Here is a 22,010-nt window from a genome sequence, read left to right on the forward strand (position 1 = left end):
CTCTTGTTCTAAACTGCAGTAATTAAAAAAGCAAACAAGTCAATTGTTGTATTTATGCAGTGACTTGAAAAAAAGCATTAACAAATTAACATTAATGTGTTTGACAAGAAACATGTATACATATTAGATTATTTCATCATGATGAGGAATTGAATTCATTGCACATAATTAATAAGTTAAAAGCTCTAGTATTTCAAGAGTTTAATTACTCAGAGAGAATAAACCTAGGTATGTATATAAATATAAATCCTTAATTTTTCATGCAAGCTATATAAAAGAAGTCATTAGAACACCTGACTTTCAGATTATAAACTTACTCTTCAAAAACCACAAAAATCACTCCAATTAGAGCAGAAACATCCTGAGGTAAATTCAGGGCTCCCACCCTTGCTCCAGGATGCACAACAGCACTGACCTGCCAGAAGGGGCTACATTGACCCCAAAGGGCTGTGTTCAATTAAAATAAAGAATTAAAACAGAAAGAATTAAAACATTTATTGGGCATAAATATATTACATATACACTACAGATACAGTTAAGTCTTACATACATAGTGTAGTATTTGCAAAATCTATACATTAAAATTGATATGGCAGTTTTAATATAATGCATATGAAATAGTCTAAAATTTACAATACAAGAAAACTTCTGATTATTTTTTTTTTAAAGTTGAAAAGCTTGGAATGTATGTTCCCATAGTGAGGTAAAAACATTTTATTTTTCTTTTTCAATTTAAAGAACTGTGCAAGGATAAGGTTCATACACATTCAATTAGGGCACTTCTCAATCATGACACTGAATACTGAGCTACTGGAGCCAACAAACAGGATTAGAAAACACTTCAAGTTCATAAAGAAAAAGGCAGAACAATATAAAAACATCTCTCTCCTTCCTTAAGGGTATTAAATACTTAGTGTTCCATTCTACCTTTGTTGGTGGTGGTGATTTCTGTTGGAGCAGAGTGCCCTGGGCGTGGATCCAACACCTGCCACTGCTGGACCAGGGGCACGAGGGGGGTTGGGAAGGGCCAAGGCATCAGCAGTGCTGGGTCAGGGACAACATCCCTCAGAACAGAAGGGTGTGACACCAGTGACCTTTGTCACTGACACACAGGTGACATCAGATCACTAAGGCAGGATATTTAGGCTGAAAATGCCACATTCACTGGGCCTGTCCCAGCTGCTCCAGCAGCATCTCCCAAAAGCTCAGGCTTGGACTGGGGCTCTGGCTGGTGAGGGACCCAAGAGATCAGCAGAGACAGAGATGTACTGGAAAGTGTGACTGACTGCTCTCCCCTGCACTCTGCTCACTGCTTGTAGTAGCACTCGTATTTCAAACTTTCAAAATGGCTCACCTAGAGCACATTGGGGTTTTTTTCCTTTCTTTATTAAAGCAGTTTTTGGTTTTTTTTTTCTTAAAAAAAGGTGTCAAGCTCGGATTTCATAGCAGCACTGCTCAAACAATATACCAAAAATAAAAAAAGGCAATCTATTCAAATTTCTGGGTTTTTCCAAACTAGCGGTCTTTTCATCTTTTTAAAAAATACACTCTTCTCCCCTCCAATGAAAACAGCTGTATACTTTTTGCTCACAAAATACAGATGCAAGGTCACAGAGTTTCATATCACAAATAAATTTAAATAAGATGTAAATAAATTTGACAAGCCATGACTTTGGCAAAAAACAAAAAAATATATATATTTAGCTCAATGCCATTAGTTTGCAAGGCTAAATCAAACTAATTATAGTCAATAACAAAATACAGAACATTTCTAATATTTGCTACATCTAGAGAGGCACACAGAATAATTCATTGATCTTAGCACTTTCTTTCCAGAGATGATTTTGTTTTTGGATACATGTAAACGTTTGAATCACTGATAATGGGGTTTTTTTGGCATTTAATGTACTAGATGCTCCCATCTTCAAAAACACAAGAAAATGCAAGAAGATTAATAATACTAGGAATGCTGCCAGGTAAAAAGTTGACCTAAAGTACAACAGTATAAAACAGACAAAATGTAACATGCTATGGGGAGGGTGGAGAGGGGGATTAGATTAGTACATAAGTACACTTTTTATTTTTTATTTTTTTACAATAAATAAAAAGATTGCACTGTAATTGGTATTTAAAGTACTGTATGCAGTATATAGTATAAATAAACCTAAAAACAAAAATAATGTTGTTTTTTTCCCCATTACTTTGGTTAAGGGAATATTATGCTAGTACAGGACACTGAATCTTAAACGATGGAGACAGAGCACAAAAAAAGATAGGACAAAAGCAAAATCAAGTAGCAAAAATATACAAAAACAAGAGGCAGGGAAATACACTGTGTCTGTTGCACCCTTTTGGAATCTATTTGCACCTCCAGCTCATTTATGTCCCTGAGGTACTTGCACAATGTTGTCTTAATATAAATAACCCCATGACTCAAGAGTTAAAAATCTAGTGTCTCGATGGATTAAAATGTGTCTGGGAAGGGGCAGGCAGGAGGGGGACACTGCCACCAGAGCAGGGACCATTCCTCTGCAGGACTCTCATCTCAGTTTTGCCAGGTACCAAGTTATTTCAATCAGCCCCGTGGTAAGAACAGCATAGACACCCTTCTAAGGCATTTAAAACAAACAGATGTGATTTCTGATACCTCCAAAAAGTTCCATAAAATAGATACCCCTCCAAAAAATAACAGTAATATTTATAATAATAAAAAAAAGATCAACTGACAGTAAAGTTTGCTTCCATTGAGTGTAAATCTCACCTAATTCAGTAGAGGCAGTAAGCTGTCACCAGCTCGAATCATATAAATCAGGCTGAACGTAATAGAATAATATCTAGTATTAGATTAGGAATAGTTATATACAGTGACAAACAGACAAGTTAAAGCAGCTTTTAAATAGCTGAACATGGGAATAACTAACTATTGCACAATGCCCTCTTACTTAAAATTACTGCTAGGAATCAAAATGGTAAAAAAAGAGCTATAATGCTTCATAATTTATACGTAGTTTGGTTATTTGATTTCTTATACAGGCAGTTTATAGTGTTTGTAACTGTAAAAAAAACAGGCAACTAAAAAGGTTTTTCAACTGCAGAATGTTGTTCCAATTTAAATGCACTAAACAGTTAAAATAAAAACTTAGGTTTTACCTTGAAAAACTGGGGCAAACGTAGTGAATAATTCGTAGGCAACATTGCTAATACTGTTCAAGGAAAAATTGGTACTTGACTAACACTGTATTCTAGTCTTACCACTATACATACTTGTGACTAATGTTTAGAAGGAAAAAGAAGAGACAAAAAAAGTGACTCATTATTAAAATTTCCTAAATAGTAAGATAAAATAAGAGACTGCATGAACTTCAGTGAAAAAAGCCAAACCAACATTGAAAAGGCAAATTGTTGACAATTTTGAAATTGCGAAGGAAAAACAAAAAGAAATCTTGCTTTTGGTATCTGGTTTGCTTGTTTCTCCAGTTTGACCACTTCCTAGTTCTGAATTTCAAAAAGGTGCATCAAAACACTGATTTATCTTTAACTGTATAAAACAAGAGCAGTATATAAAACGCACGGTAGAACGAAGGATTTCAAAACAAAACAAAACAAAAAAAAAAGGAGAAAAAAAAAAGGAGGAATATCTGAATAAATGTGTGGATTATAATGCGTAGCATTAGTTAAATCTGTACTTTAAACTCCGGTTGGATTGCCTACTTCATAAAGAAGTACTGTAATATACAGGCGAAGATGATGGAGAGGCTGGCGAAGCCGAGCACGATGAGGGCGGCGAACTGCTCGTCCGTGGGCACGGCGGCCTTGGCCTTGGCCTCGGCGCCCGGCGCGCCCGGCAGCTCCGGGGCGCCGCGCTGCAGCGCGAACGCCGCCGAGGGGCTGAAGGGGCCGCTCAGCTCCTGCCAGGGCTCCAGGCAGCGGCGGCAGGCGCACACGCGGAAACGATAGTCTGTGTTCACCTGAAGGCCTGAGATGTGGAATGTGGTTTCTTCTCCCTTGTACACCTTAAAAACAAAGCAGGCAGCACCGTCAGACACAAACTCAAACAGCGCGGTGACGCGAGGAGCTCGCCATGGAAGGCCCCAGTATGACGCCTCAGTCTGAGGCCTTGTGCTTTCAGCTTTTAGGGTTTTCAGATCTTGTACTAGTGAATGTGATTCCTACATTAGTGAATAACTCTGAACTCCAGATAGAGTGGTAGTAAGCTCTCCCCACAGTTTGGTCAGACAAAACAATCCTTCCAGGCCTCAGAACCAAGGCTGTCATTGCAGCCTCAGGCCCCGAAAAATTAATATATAATATCATATCATATCATATCATATCATATATAGTATCATATATAATATAATATCATATAATATATAGTATCATATAATATAATATTAAAACAAATATAATATATAACATAATATAAATCAATATAATATAAATATAGTATAAACCAATATATATAATATAAACTAATATGAACTAATATAATAACAAAATATAAAAATACATTTAATAATATCAATAAAAACAATATATAATAAAATATAACATAAACTAATATAATCTAATATAAATATCATAAAATATAACGTAACAACACAAACAATTATAATAGAAACTAAAATAAACCAATATAATATAATAATAAAAATATAAAATAATATAATAGTAAAATATAAATATGAATTTAATAATATAAACAAAAGACCAAATATATATAATAGAATATAAACAAAAATTAATTTTGGGGGAGTAAACTGGGGGAATGTGACTTCATTACCTGAAGGTGTAATTGGACAATTAGCCTCTGATATGCAAATAAACCAAACTTACATCTGTCTGAGAAACTCATGACCATTGTCCATCTTGGGTGTGGCCTTCATGGGGCTTTTGCACTGCCCAAGGTGTATCTGCTGAAGGCCTTTAATAAATACCTATTTAATTCTCTAACTCTGTCCAGCCTCTGTTCTAGGTATCCTCTTCAGGCATCAAGTCTCTAAGGAATCACTTCTCAAGGGAAGGAACTCATTGGGTCAACACAGAATTCAGAAAAACAGAGGCAGGTGGAGGAATTCTCAACAAGTCTCAACACAGTGCACACAGGACAGACAACAAACACATCACTCAGCGCAGCAGTGATAGCACACACTAATCTTCTGTGGGTGTGATAAAAGCTACAAACATATTTCTGCACTCTGAAAGCGTGACTGGATGCCTAAAACATGTCTGGGACATAATCACCCTGTCTGGCCCCAAAAGGAAGAAAACTTGCAAACGAGGTTATTGGAAGTCATTCAATGTGTAGTTGTAAAATCGCTTACAAATGTAATTTTAATGTATTTTCCCCTCACATTTCTCTCAAGAAACAGCAATCTTTCCAGAAATTGCACTTTCAGAACTGTGAAAATAATAAAATATCATCAAGGTGTAAAAAATTTCCTTTTGATTGCATTATATTTGGTTGTTTACTAATCCAAACCCATCACCTATTTATGTTAATCAAATGTAGGTACTACATGACTCAGAGAACAAGTCACAGTATCAGAAAGGAGAGAAAAAACTGAGTATCTGAGACAATTTTGTGACTTAAATGGAAAAAAACCCACAGGAAATATTCACAAACTCTGAAAACAAATAATTTATATAATGGAGGGTTGTTGAGACTGGTATTTTATGAAATGAAAAAAAGTGTCTCAGAGTGCCTGTGTCTGCTGGGAAAACATCCTGAACTTCAGATGTTTCTTCCTCTGCTCATTTAGCATTTCCCTTCTCTTGGCTGTGGGAGCAGAAGGCTGAGAGCATCTCTGCCCTCCCGGAGGCAAGAACTCATCTTAGAAAAGGGGAGCAAGTGGGAAACTAGTCCCAAGCCCATAGAGGATTTCCTGTGTGTTACTCTGGAGTAAGAAATGAGGAGGAAAGAGAAGAAACCTGCTCAGCTAAAGACCACTTAAAGAGCTCCCAAGCTTCCCAGCTTTCCTGCCCTGCTGGCCCCTGAGACTCATCCCTTGGTTAAACAGTCAGTTGCTGATTTTTCGAGAAGGTCTGTGACACAAAGATTAAGGTGCTTCTTTTATTTGTCTTCTCCTTTTCTTTTCAGCTTTCACAGCTTTTCCAAATGCAGTTTGAATGATGGCAAGTCTGGGTTTCCAGACTAAGCACAAGTCCTCTAACTGCCTCATGCTTCTTGGACCTGAGGTACAGATCAAGAAACAACATTTAAATAAACGTTGCCTTACTCAAATATTGCTCAGCATTTACAGGAAGTTCCCTCGAGGTCAAGTGACAGGACTACAATAAATTCATCCCATAAACCCCTGTGACTGGCCACCACAGCCATGCACAGCTGCCTTTCCTCTTGTCTTTGTTTGTCTTCCCAATGCCACTGAGGAGTGAGTCACTGGGTTACAGTAATTGCAGGGAAAACAAAACTGAAAGTGCTGTAGCAGCCCACAGAAGTGATGTGAGGGTTGAAATGCCTGTTTGCACAGCAGCCCCCATCCCAAGAACACCTCTGCCACCCTGCTCTCCAATGGCAATTCCATTTCTAACACCCACCCGGTGTGGGCAACTCTGTTGTCCCACAAGACTGCCAGGATTCTTCCACCTAACTCCCATTTCTTTAGATTCTGAGTCAGGGCAACTCCAAGCCCTCACAAAATAACTGTCAGCAAGATTTGCTTTCTGGTGCTGCTGTAATTAATAATTTCAAAACATATAGCCAGGAAAGCTCTACCTGCCTTTGCCACAAACAAACCTTTGCAACCAATATGACCACTTCGGAACCAAAATAAAAAACCCAAATAATGACATTTAATTAAAAAAAACTACAATCTAAACTTCATCAATTACATTTAAGAGATACTAGCAATCCCATGTATACAACCTGTCTTTGCACTGAAAAAAATCCTGTCCAGTTAAAAAAAAACCTGGGTTTTTTACTTCTTTTGTTCTGTCAGGGTGGTGAATACCAGTGTAACTGGAGGCCAGGCTTGGCTAAATCAAAAACCTGTATCTTCATTACAGTCTAACAAGTACAGATGACCAAGTTCACTCAAGCCAGCTATTCAACAGTACTTCTCAGAAAAAAGCCAGACAGCCAAGTGAGAGAAGAGTGTATCTGTAAGGGAAGTTTGAAAAATTGCTGAAAGTAGATGGAGTACATGCATTAATATTCACCAATGATAAAGACAAAACATTTCCTGTAGTAGCACTAAGACAGTTATGGAAATTGTCCTGCTTTCAGTGGTCTGGTGAGTATTTACCTCAGTGGACCTACCTATCAGTAACAGGCAAACAATTGTTAAATTGTCACCCACTCCTGAGAGCAGCCTCTGTACCCTCTGCAGCAGCACCTCAGAGCTGTGGCAGGATGCTCCCAGCACAAACACATCTGGTTGTGAACACTGCTACACTCTGTGAGTGGACTTCACATATACAATAGAAAAAACCCTTGACAACTATGAATAAGGTCTTTAAATCTGCCAAACAAATGTGAAATCAAATATAACTCTATGAAGCAGCAATATTATTTTATATGTAGCACATTATGCTTTGGTGGCCAACAAGCCAAAGTGAAGTGCCTATCCAATTTATCACTTTCAGTTCCTAAAAACAGCTTTTTGGTTTGGACACTTCAGAATACAATAAAAATGTGATGAGCTTTTTGCCTGGCTCTCTCAATGGAAATATCATCACAAGTAATAAACTGCTGCAGAAGACTCTTATGGTATTTGATCCTACTGATGGAGCTAGAGAGACAGAGAATTCCTGCAGGCGAGGATTTCTCAATTTCACTGATCTCATTAAATAATTCCAACCCCATCTCCCTCCTTTCCAAACAGTAACACTGACACCCATAGTTGCCCTATAAGAAAAACACTGGAAAGTGCAAGCTAACCCCACCTGGCTGCTGCACCCTGATGCAATGGCCAATGTCTTTAACAGTTAATAAAAGCCTATTCTGTATACTGATAAAAAGATAGAATCAGAGAATGGTTTGGGTTATAAATCTAAATGCCAACAGGTCCTGTGCAATTCTGTCATATTCTGACACACAACCAGCACAAGTGCCTTTGACTTATTGAAAATAGAGAAGGAAAACAACTCTTTGGCTGACTAAGCTTTACAGAAATTATCAGTTCACTAAAGCGTTTCAGATATTCTGTGTGCGTCTACACAATCTAATCCAAATAAAAACCCAATAATTAAAGTGAGAGCTTGGTGAGGCTAACTGGGCTCTCCCAGGCACCCACCTCTCAGTGCAGACCTGAGAACTGCTAGGGGATTTTCACAACCCCATGTATCCTACCAATACTGTTTCTTCTTTTGGAAAGCATTTGGAGACAGTTTTTTTCCCAGAAGAGACGTGGCAGAAGCTGATGAAACACTGCTGCCTCCAAAGTCTTGGAAATTTCAAAGGTAGAACATTTTGCTTCAGCAGCAAACAATTTAAGGATAAAAGAAGCTTTAAAAAGTTCAGTTCTCACTTCCCATTGTCAGCTCTTAAGAGGATTTGGTTCCTGGGTGTTTCCATCCTCAGAGCTGCTCAACTGGGAAACCAAACCTTAGGCTGCTGGGCATTGCAGCTGTTATCCCAAACTGCAGCTCCTGCTCCAGCCCACTCCCCTAAATCCACATTAAAGCTGTGCAAACACAGAGACAATTTAATACACTTTGGAGATAAATTCTGACTGAGTGAGCTATGCTGGACAGAAGTGCAAGAAATAGAAAAACAAATCCAGGCCACTGATTCCTGGAATCTCCTGTGGCTTACATCCTGATTCATAAACAAGGAAGATTTGATTTCCTAAAAAGAACTGTCCCATGGCATTGCTTTTTAAAAACTATCTGTAAAGATAAAGCACACAAATACACAAAAAGGAACACACTGTGTGAGAAACAAGGAAGGGAGTAGTTAGCATTTTTTCAAATACACTCTCCAGGGAGCTAAGATGTTCTCTGTTTAGCTCCAGCAAATCCAGTTCTTCAGGCAATTCTCAGCAGAGAAATATTTACAAAATATTCTCCCAGAGGAGGGCAGGGATGGCTATACTCCCAATCTGGAAAAAAGAGGTTTTGAGTACTTTCATATCACCTCTGCCAGATCAAATGGTGGAAAATCAGCAGCTTTTGGGCTGTGGAGGGCTGCAAACACTGGGGTGCAGGGCAGGGAGACAGCTCAGGTGTGACAGTCTAGAGAGAAAGGGCAGATTTACCCAAAAACATATTGGTGGCCGATGTTGCATTCCATGAATAGCCTGAAAATCTAGAGTGTATTTCATTGGTGCCACCCTTCAAAACAATTTGCAAAATGTTTCTAGTATGATTTACCCCTTTAGATACATATGCCAAATATATTTGTCACTTGCAGGGAACAAAATATATTTAAAAATAAATTTAGGACTTGCACTTCAAAGGTAACTAACATATCACTAACATTAATGAACTTATTGGTGCCAGTACTTTGCAGTTAAATAATAACAGGTGATCACAGGCACGTCAAAGCAGAGGTGAAATGTATTAGCCAGAAAGTCACTGAAAGGTGTTTCTGTATTTTATCTTCTGTGCACATTACAGGAGCCCTGAGCATGCAGCCACTGCAGCTCATGGACACCCAGTGCTGAGACACCACCCACAGTCCTGATGGAGGAAAAACATCTTGATGGGAAAAGGTGAAACAGTGGAAGTCTCCCTCTGTCCCATGGCTGGTTATCAGCCAGCAAAGTCCCAGTCTCACCTGGAGCATCCCAGCCAGGAACCTCCTCCAGGGAGTTACTGGTGACAACTCACACAAAAACCCCTCCTCAGGCTGTGCCTCATGAAAAACTAAGACCTTCAAAATAAGAAGACCCTGAATGTATTTTTTATTTCCCTCACTGCTGGTTTTTTTCACACCACGAGCTCTGGACTGTGCAGATGAAGCCATCACTTATGTGCCAGGAACATGAAGCTGTGCCCAGTTCTCCCCAAGGACTCCAGAACATTTTAAACCCTGGGGCTACATTCACTGAAGCTGTACCTGGAGGTGACACACCAAAGCCTCTCTGTACATCAGGGAACCGCAAAAGGATTCCACTTTTGCACTTGCCACTGGCATTATGAGGCCACCACTACACAGTACACAGGGGTTTCATTACCAGCACCAGAAATGTTTCCTGACAAAAATAATTATTATGTTTCAAAATCTTTATCGCCCCCCATGAGTTGTCCTGCATGTTCTGTGTTGTTTTTGATAATTCATTAGTTCACAGCAGCACTCAGAAACAGCCTGAAGAGGAACAAAGACACAGTTGCAAAGAAAGCACTAACTTATACATATTTTTAAGGGTTTAATTAGCACAGCATAAGAGTCTAATTAGCATAGTATATCTCATTTCCCTAATTTGGATTTATTTGAAACCCACATGACAACGAAAGGAAGCACAGGAAAAAAAGGAGCACACAGATGAAGTGCACTGCAAATCACACAGCCAGAGGTGTGATAGATGAAATAAAAGATCTAACTGTGAATGAGCTGTTCTGTTTCAGGTGCTCTGGGGATGTATCCACTTGTGATGTCTAATCCAGACAGACAAAGGAAAGAAGGATCAGCTGTACTTCACTGCCTTTATTTCCACAGTGACAGAAAGGATACACAGCAGTTACACGTGCATCAAAACCTCAGACAGGAGTGAGACAGATGAACAAACCACTTAATGTGTCCTGATGGACAGTCTTGGAACTGGCTTAGAAAGAGTCATCTTCTGACTTCATCTCATCTCCAGATAATGGTTAAGAGCAGCCAGCTCAGAAGCAAGCATGGGTGTACAGAATTGTAACTTTTTAAAGGTTAGTACAGTTAAAAATAGTGATTAACCACAGAAAGAACACAAATCACTCCAATAAAATAATGATGTTCTATATACTCCCTTAGGGGAGAAAACAGCCCATTACAGCTCTTAATTTTGACTCAGCCTTTACCAAAGTGCACCTGACACATCACCATAGGGTGTAATTCAATACAGTACAAAGAAGCAGCACAGTGGATTTTCAAAACCATTTCCATTATGCCATCAATTTAACAATATTAAATCCAGACCATTTCCCTACCTGCTTGTATTCAGATTCTCTTCCAACCAGTACCTGCAGAACATAACCAACAGGATCTCCCTTCATGGGTGGGACCATTTCCCAGGTAACTTCACAGGAGTTTCCTCCCAGCTGTGTCACTCGAGGGGCTACAATAAAAGGAAATGTGTTAATGTTTAATATAAAGACTGCATCAAAATCTTATTTTACGAGCACTGTAATATATACCAGAACATTTTAAAAAGGCTAGAGCACCTCTTATCAGTCAGCTCTGTGAGCTGCTACAAAGGAGGAGTGGATTTGGAGAAAACTTTCAAAACTTAATTGCAGTGCTGTGCACTGATCTTTTCAAAGCAGAAGCCAATGAACAAATTACACAGGCATTCATAAAAGCAGCAATTCTGTGAAGTTCTGAGCAAACACCTGTGCCAGTGGAGATGCCTGTTAATCCCTCCCATGCTACATGCCACTGAAAGAGAGGAATAATATCAAATATTTCATTCAGGAAAAACAGAAGAAGGAATTTGAGAAGAGAAGCTAAAGAATCTTCTATATTACAGATGAAGTCCAGCCTGGGAAGCAAAAGGACAAGCATAACATTCAAGACCTGGACTTGAATATAAATCTGAGCCTGACACCCACTTGATCAGAGCTGCTATTTCTAGCCAGACTTAAGACTAGTGCTCTCACTAGAACTCCAGAGAAATTCAATTTGTTGGCTGTTACAAGGCTGCTGTCCCTGGCAGAGGCTCTCTCAGCAGCTGAGAGCCAAGGGATGCTGTGCCTTGACCCAGGGCAAGCTCACAGCTCAGTCTAGCAGAGCACAGACAGGGGCAGCACATTTTTATGTACAGCAAAGCATCTGCCACTGGAAGAAGGCACAAAGAAAACTGCAGCAGCATCCAGGGTTCACCAACCTCTTGATCAGGCAGAGCCAGCAAGCACAATACCAAAAAAGAGAAAATAATAAAACTGGGAGAAACAAGTGCTGAGCACTTGTATCAGGTGGGTAACATGTGCACGTGCAAGGACATGAGCTTGTTAAAGGCAATCCAGAACCCCAGCCCCACAAAAACAGACAACAGGAGGGTCTACCAAAGAAACAAATGCTGCTGCATACATTACACAAATTTTAGACTGATCTGTTACTTCCCAAGAGGAACACTTGAATCATGAAGGCCCAAATGTAATCAATATCCATTTACTTCTCTCTGCACATCTGCTAGTGTTGAGAGACTGATAATAAACGCCTTTATCTTAGCTGACAACAATCTCAATTATTTTTCCTTCTCCTTTCATCTCTCACTTCAATACATGAAGATTTTTGTCTGACACTTACAAAACACTGCCATTAACAGCAAAGCTATTCTAGGGTTGGCATCACTAAGAGAGTAATTAGGAGACCTTATAGGAGAACACACACTTTCTTCTGCTAGATAAAAAGCCAAATTAAGTTTATCACATAAATTCCTTTGTATTTCTCTGAGCACAGAAGGGAACCAACACTGTCATATGGCATCAGACCAGTCCTCCCCATGGCATCACCTCCCCTCAGCAGTGCTCACCAGCACAGCTTTGTCATGCCCTTTTCTCTGTCACAGCCAGGGCTCTGTCAGGTACCCGAGGTCCCAGCCCACACACGACCTGGTATTTGCACCATTGATTCTCAGCTTGAAACTCAGCCCAGGGGATGAGTCACAATTAACAGGAACTCAACAGGCAGACTGGGAGTTCAAAACAAACACCTAGGTGAGGTGAACTGAATAAAATGGATTTATAGCCAACAAAATGCAAGTGTGACTACAGTGGCATCCTGGGTCATGCCACACGAGCTCCCTTCCCTTGGCTGGGCAGCACATCTCACACCTGTGTGAAGGTGTGCATCAGGATAAACCACCCCTGCCTAAGTATCCTCACCCTCAATCACACGGGTGTTTTTTGCTGGAGAGTGTTTTCTCCCTGGGGGTGACTGACTTAGCAGGGAAAGGCACCCCCAGCAGTGTTCTCCCCTCTCTAAATATTTGCCTACAAAAGGTGTCAAAATCACCAAAGCTGGATTTTAAATATAGAGAAACAAACAAAACCTCCCTGACAAACTGACAGCTGTCGTTTCTCTCAGAAAATCACAGGGCTTGACAGGGAAGCCTTCAGCACCCAGGAGAAAAGGTGCATTTGATTCCAGCTCAGCTGATCTGACAACCCATAGAGCAAACCCACTGCCCTTGTAACAGGCCAAAGAAGGACTAATTAGGCCTAGAACAAAAGGCCTAATTACATGAAGTTTTATAATGAAAGATCTTTCACTGTGGGTTTTACTTTTCCTCCTTCCTTCCTTCCTTCCTTCCTCCTCCTCCTCAGGAGCATAATTACATAGGACAAAATTTACACACAGTAAAAGACATTTCATTATAAAACTTCATTTAATTAAGCCTTTAGTCCTCCTAGTGGAACACATGCTGAGTTCTAGGCCTAATGCTCTATATGTGAAATATCATAATTAATTTTATACATTAAAGGAAAAATAAACCCTAAAGGTCTACACTGGACATCAAATACACAACAAAAAAATTAAACTTTACTAAAGCTTAAGTTGGTAGGTACACACCCACACTACAGCTGTTAGATCCCTTGTAAAAATGCTGTGGTAATCCAGGGCAATCCCCTGGTAAACATTATTGATAGCAGCAGCATTTGAACAGGTTTTTTTATTAGAACAGTGGCTGACATAACATTTATATTGCTTGTGTGATTTTTTGGGTGGTAATTTAGCTTCCCACCATTAAGTAACTTCACAACTCAAGAGAAACCTACAGTCAGCACAAACTGGTTCTTCACCAGTGTTATTACATACCTATGGTAACCCTTACAACCTCCCCTCATAGTTACCAATTTCATAAATATTTACAAGTTACTTACACATAAAAAACCATACTACATACCTTTGATTGCAGGTGGGAGTGACTTAGTTGTGCAGAAGGTACAGATTTCTGAGAAAGGTCCCTCCCCAGCATCATTGACTGCCTGTATTCTGAACGAGTAACAGGTGGATTCTGTCAGCCTCTGTATCTTGTAGGTGTGACTTGGTCCCCTATAAATTGGGATAAACCTGAAACAATAAAAATGAGAGTATGTAGTTACACTGGAGTGGCACTGATATCTCTGGCTATTGCACTTACCAGCTCCAAGTATCCACCTTGTGATAACTGGCACCATGTGCCCTGCAGGGCTGTTAAACACACATATAAAAATGTCCCATTAATAACACACTGATGATGATGAGGAGGTCAGGGAAAGCAGAATTTCATTGTCCCTTTTGAAACTACTATTACCTTGCAGAATGATTGCATGAATTATCAGGAAGAACATCTGTCAGTGGGCTCCCTGCCACCATGGAATCCAAATGGATTCAGCCTGTGTTCTGCTACAATACACCATGTGTGCTGCTGGTTTACATGCATGGTGAAAACACAATTAATATGTTGACTCTTTAATTGATTTGGATTTCATTTGCACATTAAGACACAAAGGCCATGTCCTGCAGTCATCTGTATCATCTTCCAAAACATTTCCAAGACTAAACAAGAGCACACACAAACTTGTCCAACAATGTAATACTGAACAAAATCAATGTCATTAAAAAAAAAAAAAAGTTGCTAAAAAGAATCTGACTTCTACTTTCTATTGCTCTGCTCATATAAATGCTTTTCACTAACAGTTGTATGTCAGCCAGCAATCTCTAGCTAAGCCCCTGACCCCCAGGAGCTGAGCACAGTGGGGATGAAAGCAAATAAAGAGGAAGCACCCAGACTGTGCATCCATCCACTCAGCCTCCACCAGGGAACATCCTGCATGCAATAGTCCTGGCCTTGGAGAACAGAAAATTTGCTGCGTAGGATCACATACCATTTTTTTATTATTTAGTACCCTAATTCAAGTATCTTAACCATTTCAGAAGGTTTTAAATCACCAGGAAGCCAAGAGATATTTTCCTTTGACCTCCCTGTCTAGGTGCTAGCTTTATCCTTTGGCTTTGCAGGAGATACAGAGTACAACCAATTTGAGCATTTCAAAGAAACTGGGTCTGTCATTAGCTCTCAGGGACAGAAATCAATTTGTACTAAGTTATGATCGCAATCCACATAAGTACAGAGATCAAGAACCATCTGTAATAAAAGGAAATACTCAGCTAATTCAAATTGCTGGAAATGTACTCTGAGGACTAATGTGACTTACTACTGAGTTTTAGTGAGACACACACCTTGATAGAAAACTAAAGATCTGTGCCCACACGTTTTTAAGAGGAGAATTTAGAGCCAATTTCCAAAGAATTGTTTTCCCAACCTTATGCTTACCCAGTTTAAGAACTCCCTGCTATCCCACATTTCTGAGGCTCAGGTAAGCAGCCACAGCACATTTCAAAAGATGGACACAAATACCTGTGCTCATGGAATAAAGTTTGAGATTCACTGGATGATGAGCAAAGAACACATACTCAGGACAGCATTAAGACTCAAGAGACAAGACACTCTCCCTCTGCACTTCTTGCAGCTCAATCAGGCAGCTGGCTCAAAAACCACTGCACTACTCACAGGAGTGCAGAGATTTGGCTCTGACCCTGGTCCAAGGGCAACAGAGAGCAAAAAAGATCCAATGCCTATTTTAGACTAATGATCTCTTTGCAATCATTTGTGGAGTTAGGTGAGCAAGGGAGGATAAATGTATCTTCCCAGCTAACAGACAAGCACACCCTCACCCCAGGCTGGGCCTAAGGTACATTTACAGTCATTCATATGACCAATACCAATGAGTCAAATGACATTTGCTCCTTTTGGATATGACTAAGGTCACCAACACTTCCTAACACTGAGGAACTGATCTGGAAAAACATTTCAGCTCCTTCTGTCATTTGGGAACTGGACTAATACTCCCAGTTCAGTTAATACCAATACTCCCATCCAGTTCCCATCTCCACTCATTTCTACTTCTCTGTCTCAAAAAACATCTGCCAGGAAAGCAAGAACTGTTACAGAGAAGTTTGCACCACAGGACTGCAATGGAAGCACATTTAAAACTTCTGAGGTTTGACCATCTCTGAAGAAAGAGGGCTTCCAATTTTCCAAGAAGAAACACTGATGGCTAAGCCAAATTCAGTTGCTGTTGGGCTTTATTGTGGCACTAATGCTTTGTAATTGTGTTTGAAGGTGCAGATCATGATCTAAGGCATGTAATGAAGATGAAAGACTAACTTCAAAATGCTTGTGATTTTTTGATAAGGTACATATTTTCCTCATGTGTAAAGCAGGCATTTCATAATCCTCCAGGATTATTTCTGTTATTTATAAAAATATTGTAGTTAATTGATGTAGGTGGCTCTAGATATGGAGCAGTCTTTTTGCACTCTCCTGGACTTTCTTCTGGAGGACCACAATGAACTCAGAGTTGAGTCCATCAGTGCAACTGCACATTGCTACTGTGAGGCAGCATATGTTAAAATTGTCTTAACTAAGGTAAAATGCTCCTATTATTGCAATTTCATTTTAAAAATCTAAATCTACTTTAAAAAGCACATTTGAACATGAGTTCTATGTACCTCTGCCTTCTTGGCAAGCCTGTTATTGCTCACTGTGCTTCATCCAGGCCTCATTCCATACATTGCCTCAAGAACAAGTCAGCTCTGAGTCCTTGTCTGCAAAGATTTAATCTCTTTTGCATTGAAATGTTGACTTAATCTGTGTATGGAAACCTTCCCTGTGCTCTATCTCCCTCTCACCTTCTTCAAAACAAGACATTTTCAAATCTCAGTTGAATTCAAAAGACAATAGGCTACATATCTCAACAGGCACCCTGCCTTTGAAAACATTCAGCCTCTCTGGTTACTGGCATTCTCAACACAGCTAAATTTTTTATTTTAAGTTTGCACATTCCACAATTAAACCTGATTTATTCCAATTTTCCAGGCTGTAGTGTTGCCTCTCCTCTCCACTAAATTAACAGCAGAGACCAAAAATAAAGCAGCTTTCTCCAGGGATGGGGGCACTCCCCAGAGGTTACACTTCTCCCTCATCTCACAGAGTGATCCCAATTCTCCCTTCCCAGACATTCTCACTTTATCATTCATTTACCTGCACACAGCAGAGGAGAGAGAACATCGTGTCCTACAGCAATTGTTAGGGAGACACCACTGCTGTTACTTTTTCATCAATACCCTTTTATTCCCAGTGAAGATCTTCTTGGAAGTATTTTGCATCTCACAGCTATTTTGTTTCCTCCACTTCAGTCACTTCCAGTCAAGCAGAAGAATATCAATGTACTTGCTCTACCTCTGCTCATTAATTCCCAGCACATTTTGAGCAGCAGGTTCCTTTTCAAACTCTTGGGTTTTGTTGATATTTTGGTAACCTGTTGGTTCTTGCAAGAATTTAATTTGCAAGAAATTCTACTGTACAGCACTAAGTAAGATGGCAATTTTGGGAGAAGGCACAAAGGCTGAAAGAGCCTTGAATGTTTTTGTTATTGCCTCTCAAAACATGTGGTCAGATGTCAGGATTTTGGCTGGGAAAAAAGTCATTAACACAGCATCATTAACACACAGTCCAACCTGGTGACCTAAGGCTTCACAGCAGCACACAAAGGCAACTGCCTAATTAGAAACTAAAGGACAAGAATTTCACAAACCAACAGCTCTTTTAATATTATTAATGCTACATCACATTATCTACACATTTACTGCCCCCACCTACTTTCTTAGACTGTTCCTCTAATTTGGTTGCAGAACATTGTCAGACACTCACTGATTTATGTGATTTTCTTTCTCCACCAGCAGCTCCCTGTACTGCGGGTGGCAACAAAAAAAGCAAAGCTTCAAACCAAAACCACCTAATTCAGAGATGCAGAAGTAAAATCAACACAATTTTTTTTCCATTTCTGCTGTATTTTAAAACATTCTGCTCAAAGGGAAAAGTTTCCTATCTGCAGCATCTCCTATCCCCACATCCATCACCACTGTTCCTACAACCAGTTCCAGGGTGACCCAACCTTTTCAGCTTTAGGGCACTTTTCCAAGCCATTCTTTGAGATCTCCTTTTGCAGGCAGGTCCTGAGGGAAATTAAAACAAGAGCTCTCCAAAAGAGCTTTGTGCTCCCACAACCTCTCCCAACTCTGGCTTCCTGTCCTAAAATGAGGTGTGGACCAAACAGGTGGGATGCACGGGCCCCTTTGACCTGAAGATCTGTTTTCTGGAAGATTCCTTTTGTAAAGTTTAATTTATAATACATATTATATATTTTAACTGTATTATAATGTATGCTCACCACTACTGATTTGATTTTTGATGCTTTTAACAATAATAGTAACATCAGGGCCCAGTGAAGGAAACAGTTCCTTCCTTATACTTCGAAAAGCAAAAACTAAGTGAAGAACAGATAAAGGCAGGAAGAGAAGTGATAACAGATGGGAAGAGTTTGGTTTTCTTCCCTGAGTTATCTAGCACATCTGCAGGCTAGACAAAGGGTACTTGCTGCCAAAAATCAATTTTTAGCCTGTTTCTACTAGATTATCTTTCATCTGCTGCTGAATTTGAGTTTGTAACCCATATTCACAACAGACAGTCACTTGTCAGATGTCCGGAATTATTGAGAGTTGAAGTATTTCAGCCTACAGAAGCTCCTCCACAACAAGAAAAATCGATTTTTTTTTTGCAAGAAGCATCTGAGCACATTCAACAGGAATGGAAGACAGAGCAGCCAAGTGCCTGACTGAAGATTCCTGTGTGCAGCCACATCTGGGGGGCAAGGAACAGGCAGGGAGGGCAATACGGAGCACAGCTTAAATGGGAATGAACAGCACTTGAATGGAAGATGTGAGAGAAATCAGTGAGAGCATCCAATGGCCTCTTGAAATTACACAGTCAGGAAGAACTGATGAGGCAGCTACAACATCTTGTCAATAACCAACAATAATAAATAAGAGTGAACTTAAAGCTAAAACCAAAAGAGAACAGAGTTCAGAGCAGCAAGCCAGTATTCTTACAGCCCTACATGTGTTTATCTTCCCTGTGCAGCATTAGAGCCCCTTTCCCAGAGTTTTAACAGACTTTATGGGCCCTCAAATGATGCTCACTGAGCACATGGTGTCCAGGCTGCTGCTGTGACAGCCCCAGGAACCTGGGCAGAGCTGGAGAAGGGAGCCAAGCTCAGCCTCTGCTTCATCAACATCAGCAAAGTGAAGCTGGAACCTAAAAATGTGCCCTTGGAAAACTGGCCAATGTGATCCTGCTGCACTAAGCTGAGCCTCCTTTACACTTTAGAGATTAAATATGAGAGTCATTACTCTAATCAAGGTGTTATTTTTCTTATAAGGTTGTTACAGATGTGCAGAAAATGGTTTTTATTACAGTGACCATCTTGGGTCTAGATGCTGTTCTTATTTATGATCTGCTGTCTGGAACATTCAGTTACCCATCAAGTCTGAAGTACCTGCAGATGTGCACAGATCAAAATGAAGGAGAAAATTTTATTTCTTACCAAAGCAGGGATTTTTTGAATATACTTAGGGAGTAGCATCTTATTCTGTGTCTTGCCAGCTTCCTCACAGCTGGAGCACCTCATCTCACTCATTTAATGTGGTTTTTTGAGGCTTCACTTTGTTCCAAATAATGACACACATACAGTTAACTCACACCTACTACAACTGCTGGTTTACTCCTGCTTCCAGGAAGAAAGATGAAATGCATTAAAAAGTTACTCTCTCACACTTGGGAACAGTTCTCCCTCTTCTTTTTCATTTGCAAAGCCCCAGGTATCTGATCAGAATGCTGCTAATATAAAATCACTATTTTTAATAGCAATACTCACCTACACAGTGCAGCAATATGAACAGAGGTTAGCTTGAAAACTTTCCTGAACATTAACTTTCTATCTAGCCAGGCTTGCAGTGCAAACTGTAGCATGCCATCTGTCTTGGTGCTCATGCCTAATTTCCTTTTATCACTGTTTTACCCAATATGAAAATGATTTTTTCCTGGAGCTTTTTGCAAGGATACGTTAACTTATCTGATTTTGTATTTTAATAGAATTTCACAAGCCAGTAGGACTGATACATAGCAGTAATTGCTGTTAAAATGGGTGTAAATTGTCTTGATCAAATCAGGAGTGTAAACAATTTTTTAATTAGACTGCTTGAAACTTGCAGGAACCAGGGGATGATTATGCAAAAGTCATCAGGCAAGGGCAGCACATTCAGCAACTCATCCCTCTGTGTTTCTATTCTACCTTCAAGTTAAGGCAGAGCAAACACCCAGGTTGAGGCTCATATATTCAACCACTCCCTGCTACCACCAACTGAAGGCAACAGAAGTGTGGGACAATTGTCAATGATCCTTACATTATGTTTTTAAAGAATATGTTGAGGATGTTTCTCAGTCAGTCTTACCAGTGGCCCTCCCTTAAAATGTAATTACATGTGTATATATTGATTGTGATTCTCTACACACACAAAAATCACACAATTTACCTCAGCTGACGTACAGTCATCGAAAATGAACACAAGCAACTGATAAATGACCCACTCTTAATTTACTTGCTAATTCTCCCTTTCAGACTGGATATTGTGACCATTTTAAGACACTAAGAGGTGCAATTAGTTGTGGGAACAACTAAAGATTAATTACAGTACAGCAGGAAGAAAATAAAAAACATTAATTAAGTTCACTTGTTCCACAGAGGAAAAAAATCCATAGTATTCTGGAAAGTAGTGCAATTTGATTAACATAAATTTCTTGACATTACCACAATTAGAAAATGAAGTCACAACTGATAGTTTATTTAAGAAAGAAAAGAATTTCATAGTCCTCCTTACATAAAGGTCACTTACTCTCAACTAACGTTTCTATGTACTGAGCTTTCCAGAAACAGATTTTTCTTCATTTCCACTCAGTGCTACCCATAACTGAAAGGACAAGTGATGCTAATTTCATCTTCCTAAATGTCACACCCCGAAGAGCTAATGGGAGCTAACGCAGGTACATCTCTGCTGTGCACACCTCCTCAAGCCCTTACACTAATCAGTGCCACAAGATTTCCAAGTATTTTGCTTCACAGGTCTTGCAATCAATGAAACATTTGGTCTCCAACAACTGGCCTGTTACACCTCATTACAGAAAGAAAAAGTTGAAAACACTCCTTAATGACCAGGACACACTGGAGAGCACTGGCTGTCATTACATAAAGCCAGAGCTGAGTCTTTACCACAAGGCCATTAAAGCTATTGGGTCAGGATGGGACTTGCTGATTATTTCCTTTTCTTAAAAGAACTCGCTCATCTTTATACTTCTGCTTGTGAAAATGCTTCAACAGCATTTTAAAGGTAACTTCCATTTTAAACCAAAGAAGGGACAATCATAATACTGAACTGAGGGATTTCAATATAAAGCTGTTTTCAGTAATTTCAGATGTTTCAGGGAATACAGTAACAATGTTCTCTGAAAGACCAGGGATATGACAGAGGTCATTCTCAGTTATCCAAGATTTAAACCACAACCTCCTTCCCTGAATCAAGTACTATTTCTTCTCCCAACAGAGGGGACACCATGGCACATTCCTACAACTCTTTCAAACCATAAAATACTCCCAAAACATCACTCCAGATCATTTATTCTGTGTCATTTTTTTCACCAGAGAGGCTGGTCAGTCCCAGGCCTGTCAGTGATTCAGAGGCATTTGGACAACACCCTTAACAACACCCTTTAACTTGGCCAGCATAGAACTGGCCAGGCACTCACACTGCATGACTGCAGGTCCCTTCCAGCTAAAATATCCCATTTAATTGCTCCCTCATATGTGCACAGCTTACTGTGCAATTGGAGAGGCCAGTGATGCTCAGAGAGTTGTATTCCAGTATTTTCCACAAGCACACAGAGGGGTGAGCAACCCCTCAGAGGGTTTGA

General features: G+C 39.8%; 1 protein-coding gene across 1 annotated transcript in view; it reads right to left on the reverse strand.

The window, feature by feature from the left end:
* Positions 1-470: 470 nt before the first annotated feature.
* FNDC3B (fibronectin type III domain containing 3B) overlaps positions 471-22,010 on the reverse strand; it is a 186,166-nt gene continuing 164,626 nt past the window's right edge. The window contains exons 24-26 of the mRNA XM_066556568.1: positions 14,007-14,173; positions 11,089-11,216; positions 471-4,013 (exon numbers count right to left, since the gene is read on the reverse strand). Of these exons, the coding sequence (XP_066412665.1) occupies positions 3,708-4,013; positions 11,089-11,216; positions 14,007-14,173 (601 nt within the window). The 3' untranslated portion in view covers positions 471-3,707. The remainder of the gene's footprint in view (positions 4,014-11,088; positions 11,217-14,006; positions 14,174-22,010) is intronic.

This window comes from Molothrus aeneus, chromosome 10, assembly GCF_037042795.1.
Source record: "Molothrus aeneus isolate 106 chromosome 10, BPBGC_Maene_1.0, whole genome shotgun sequence".
NCBI classification, from domain to species: Eukaryota; Metazoa; Chordata; class Aves; order Passeriformes; family Icteridae; genus Molothrus; species Molothrus aeneus.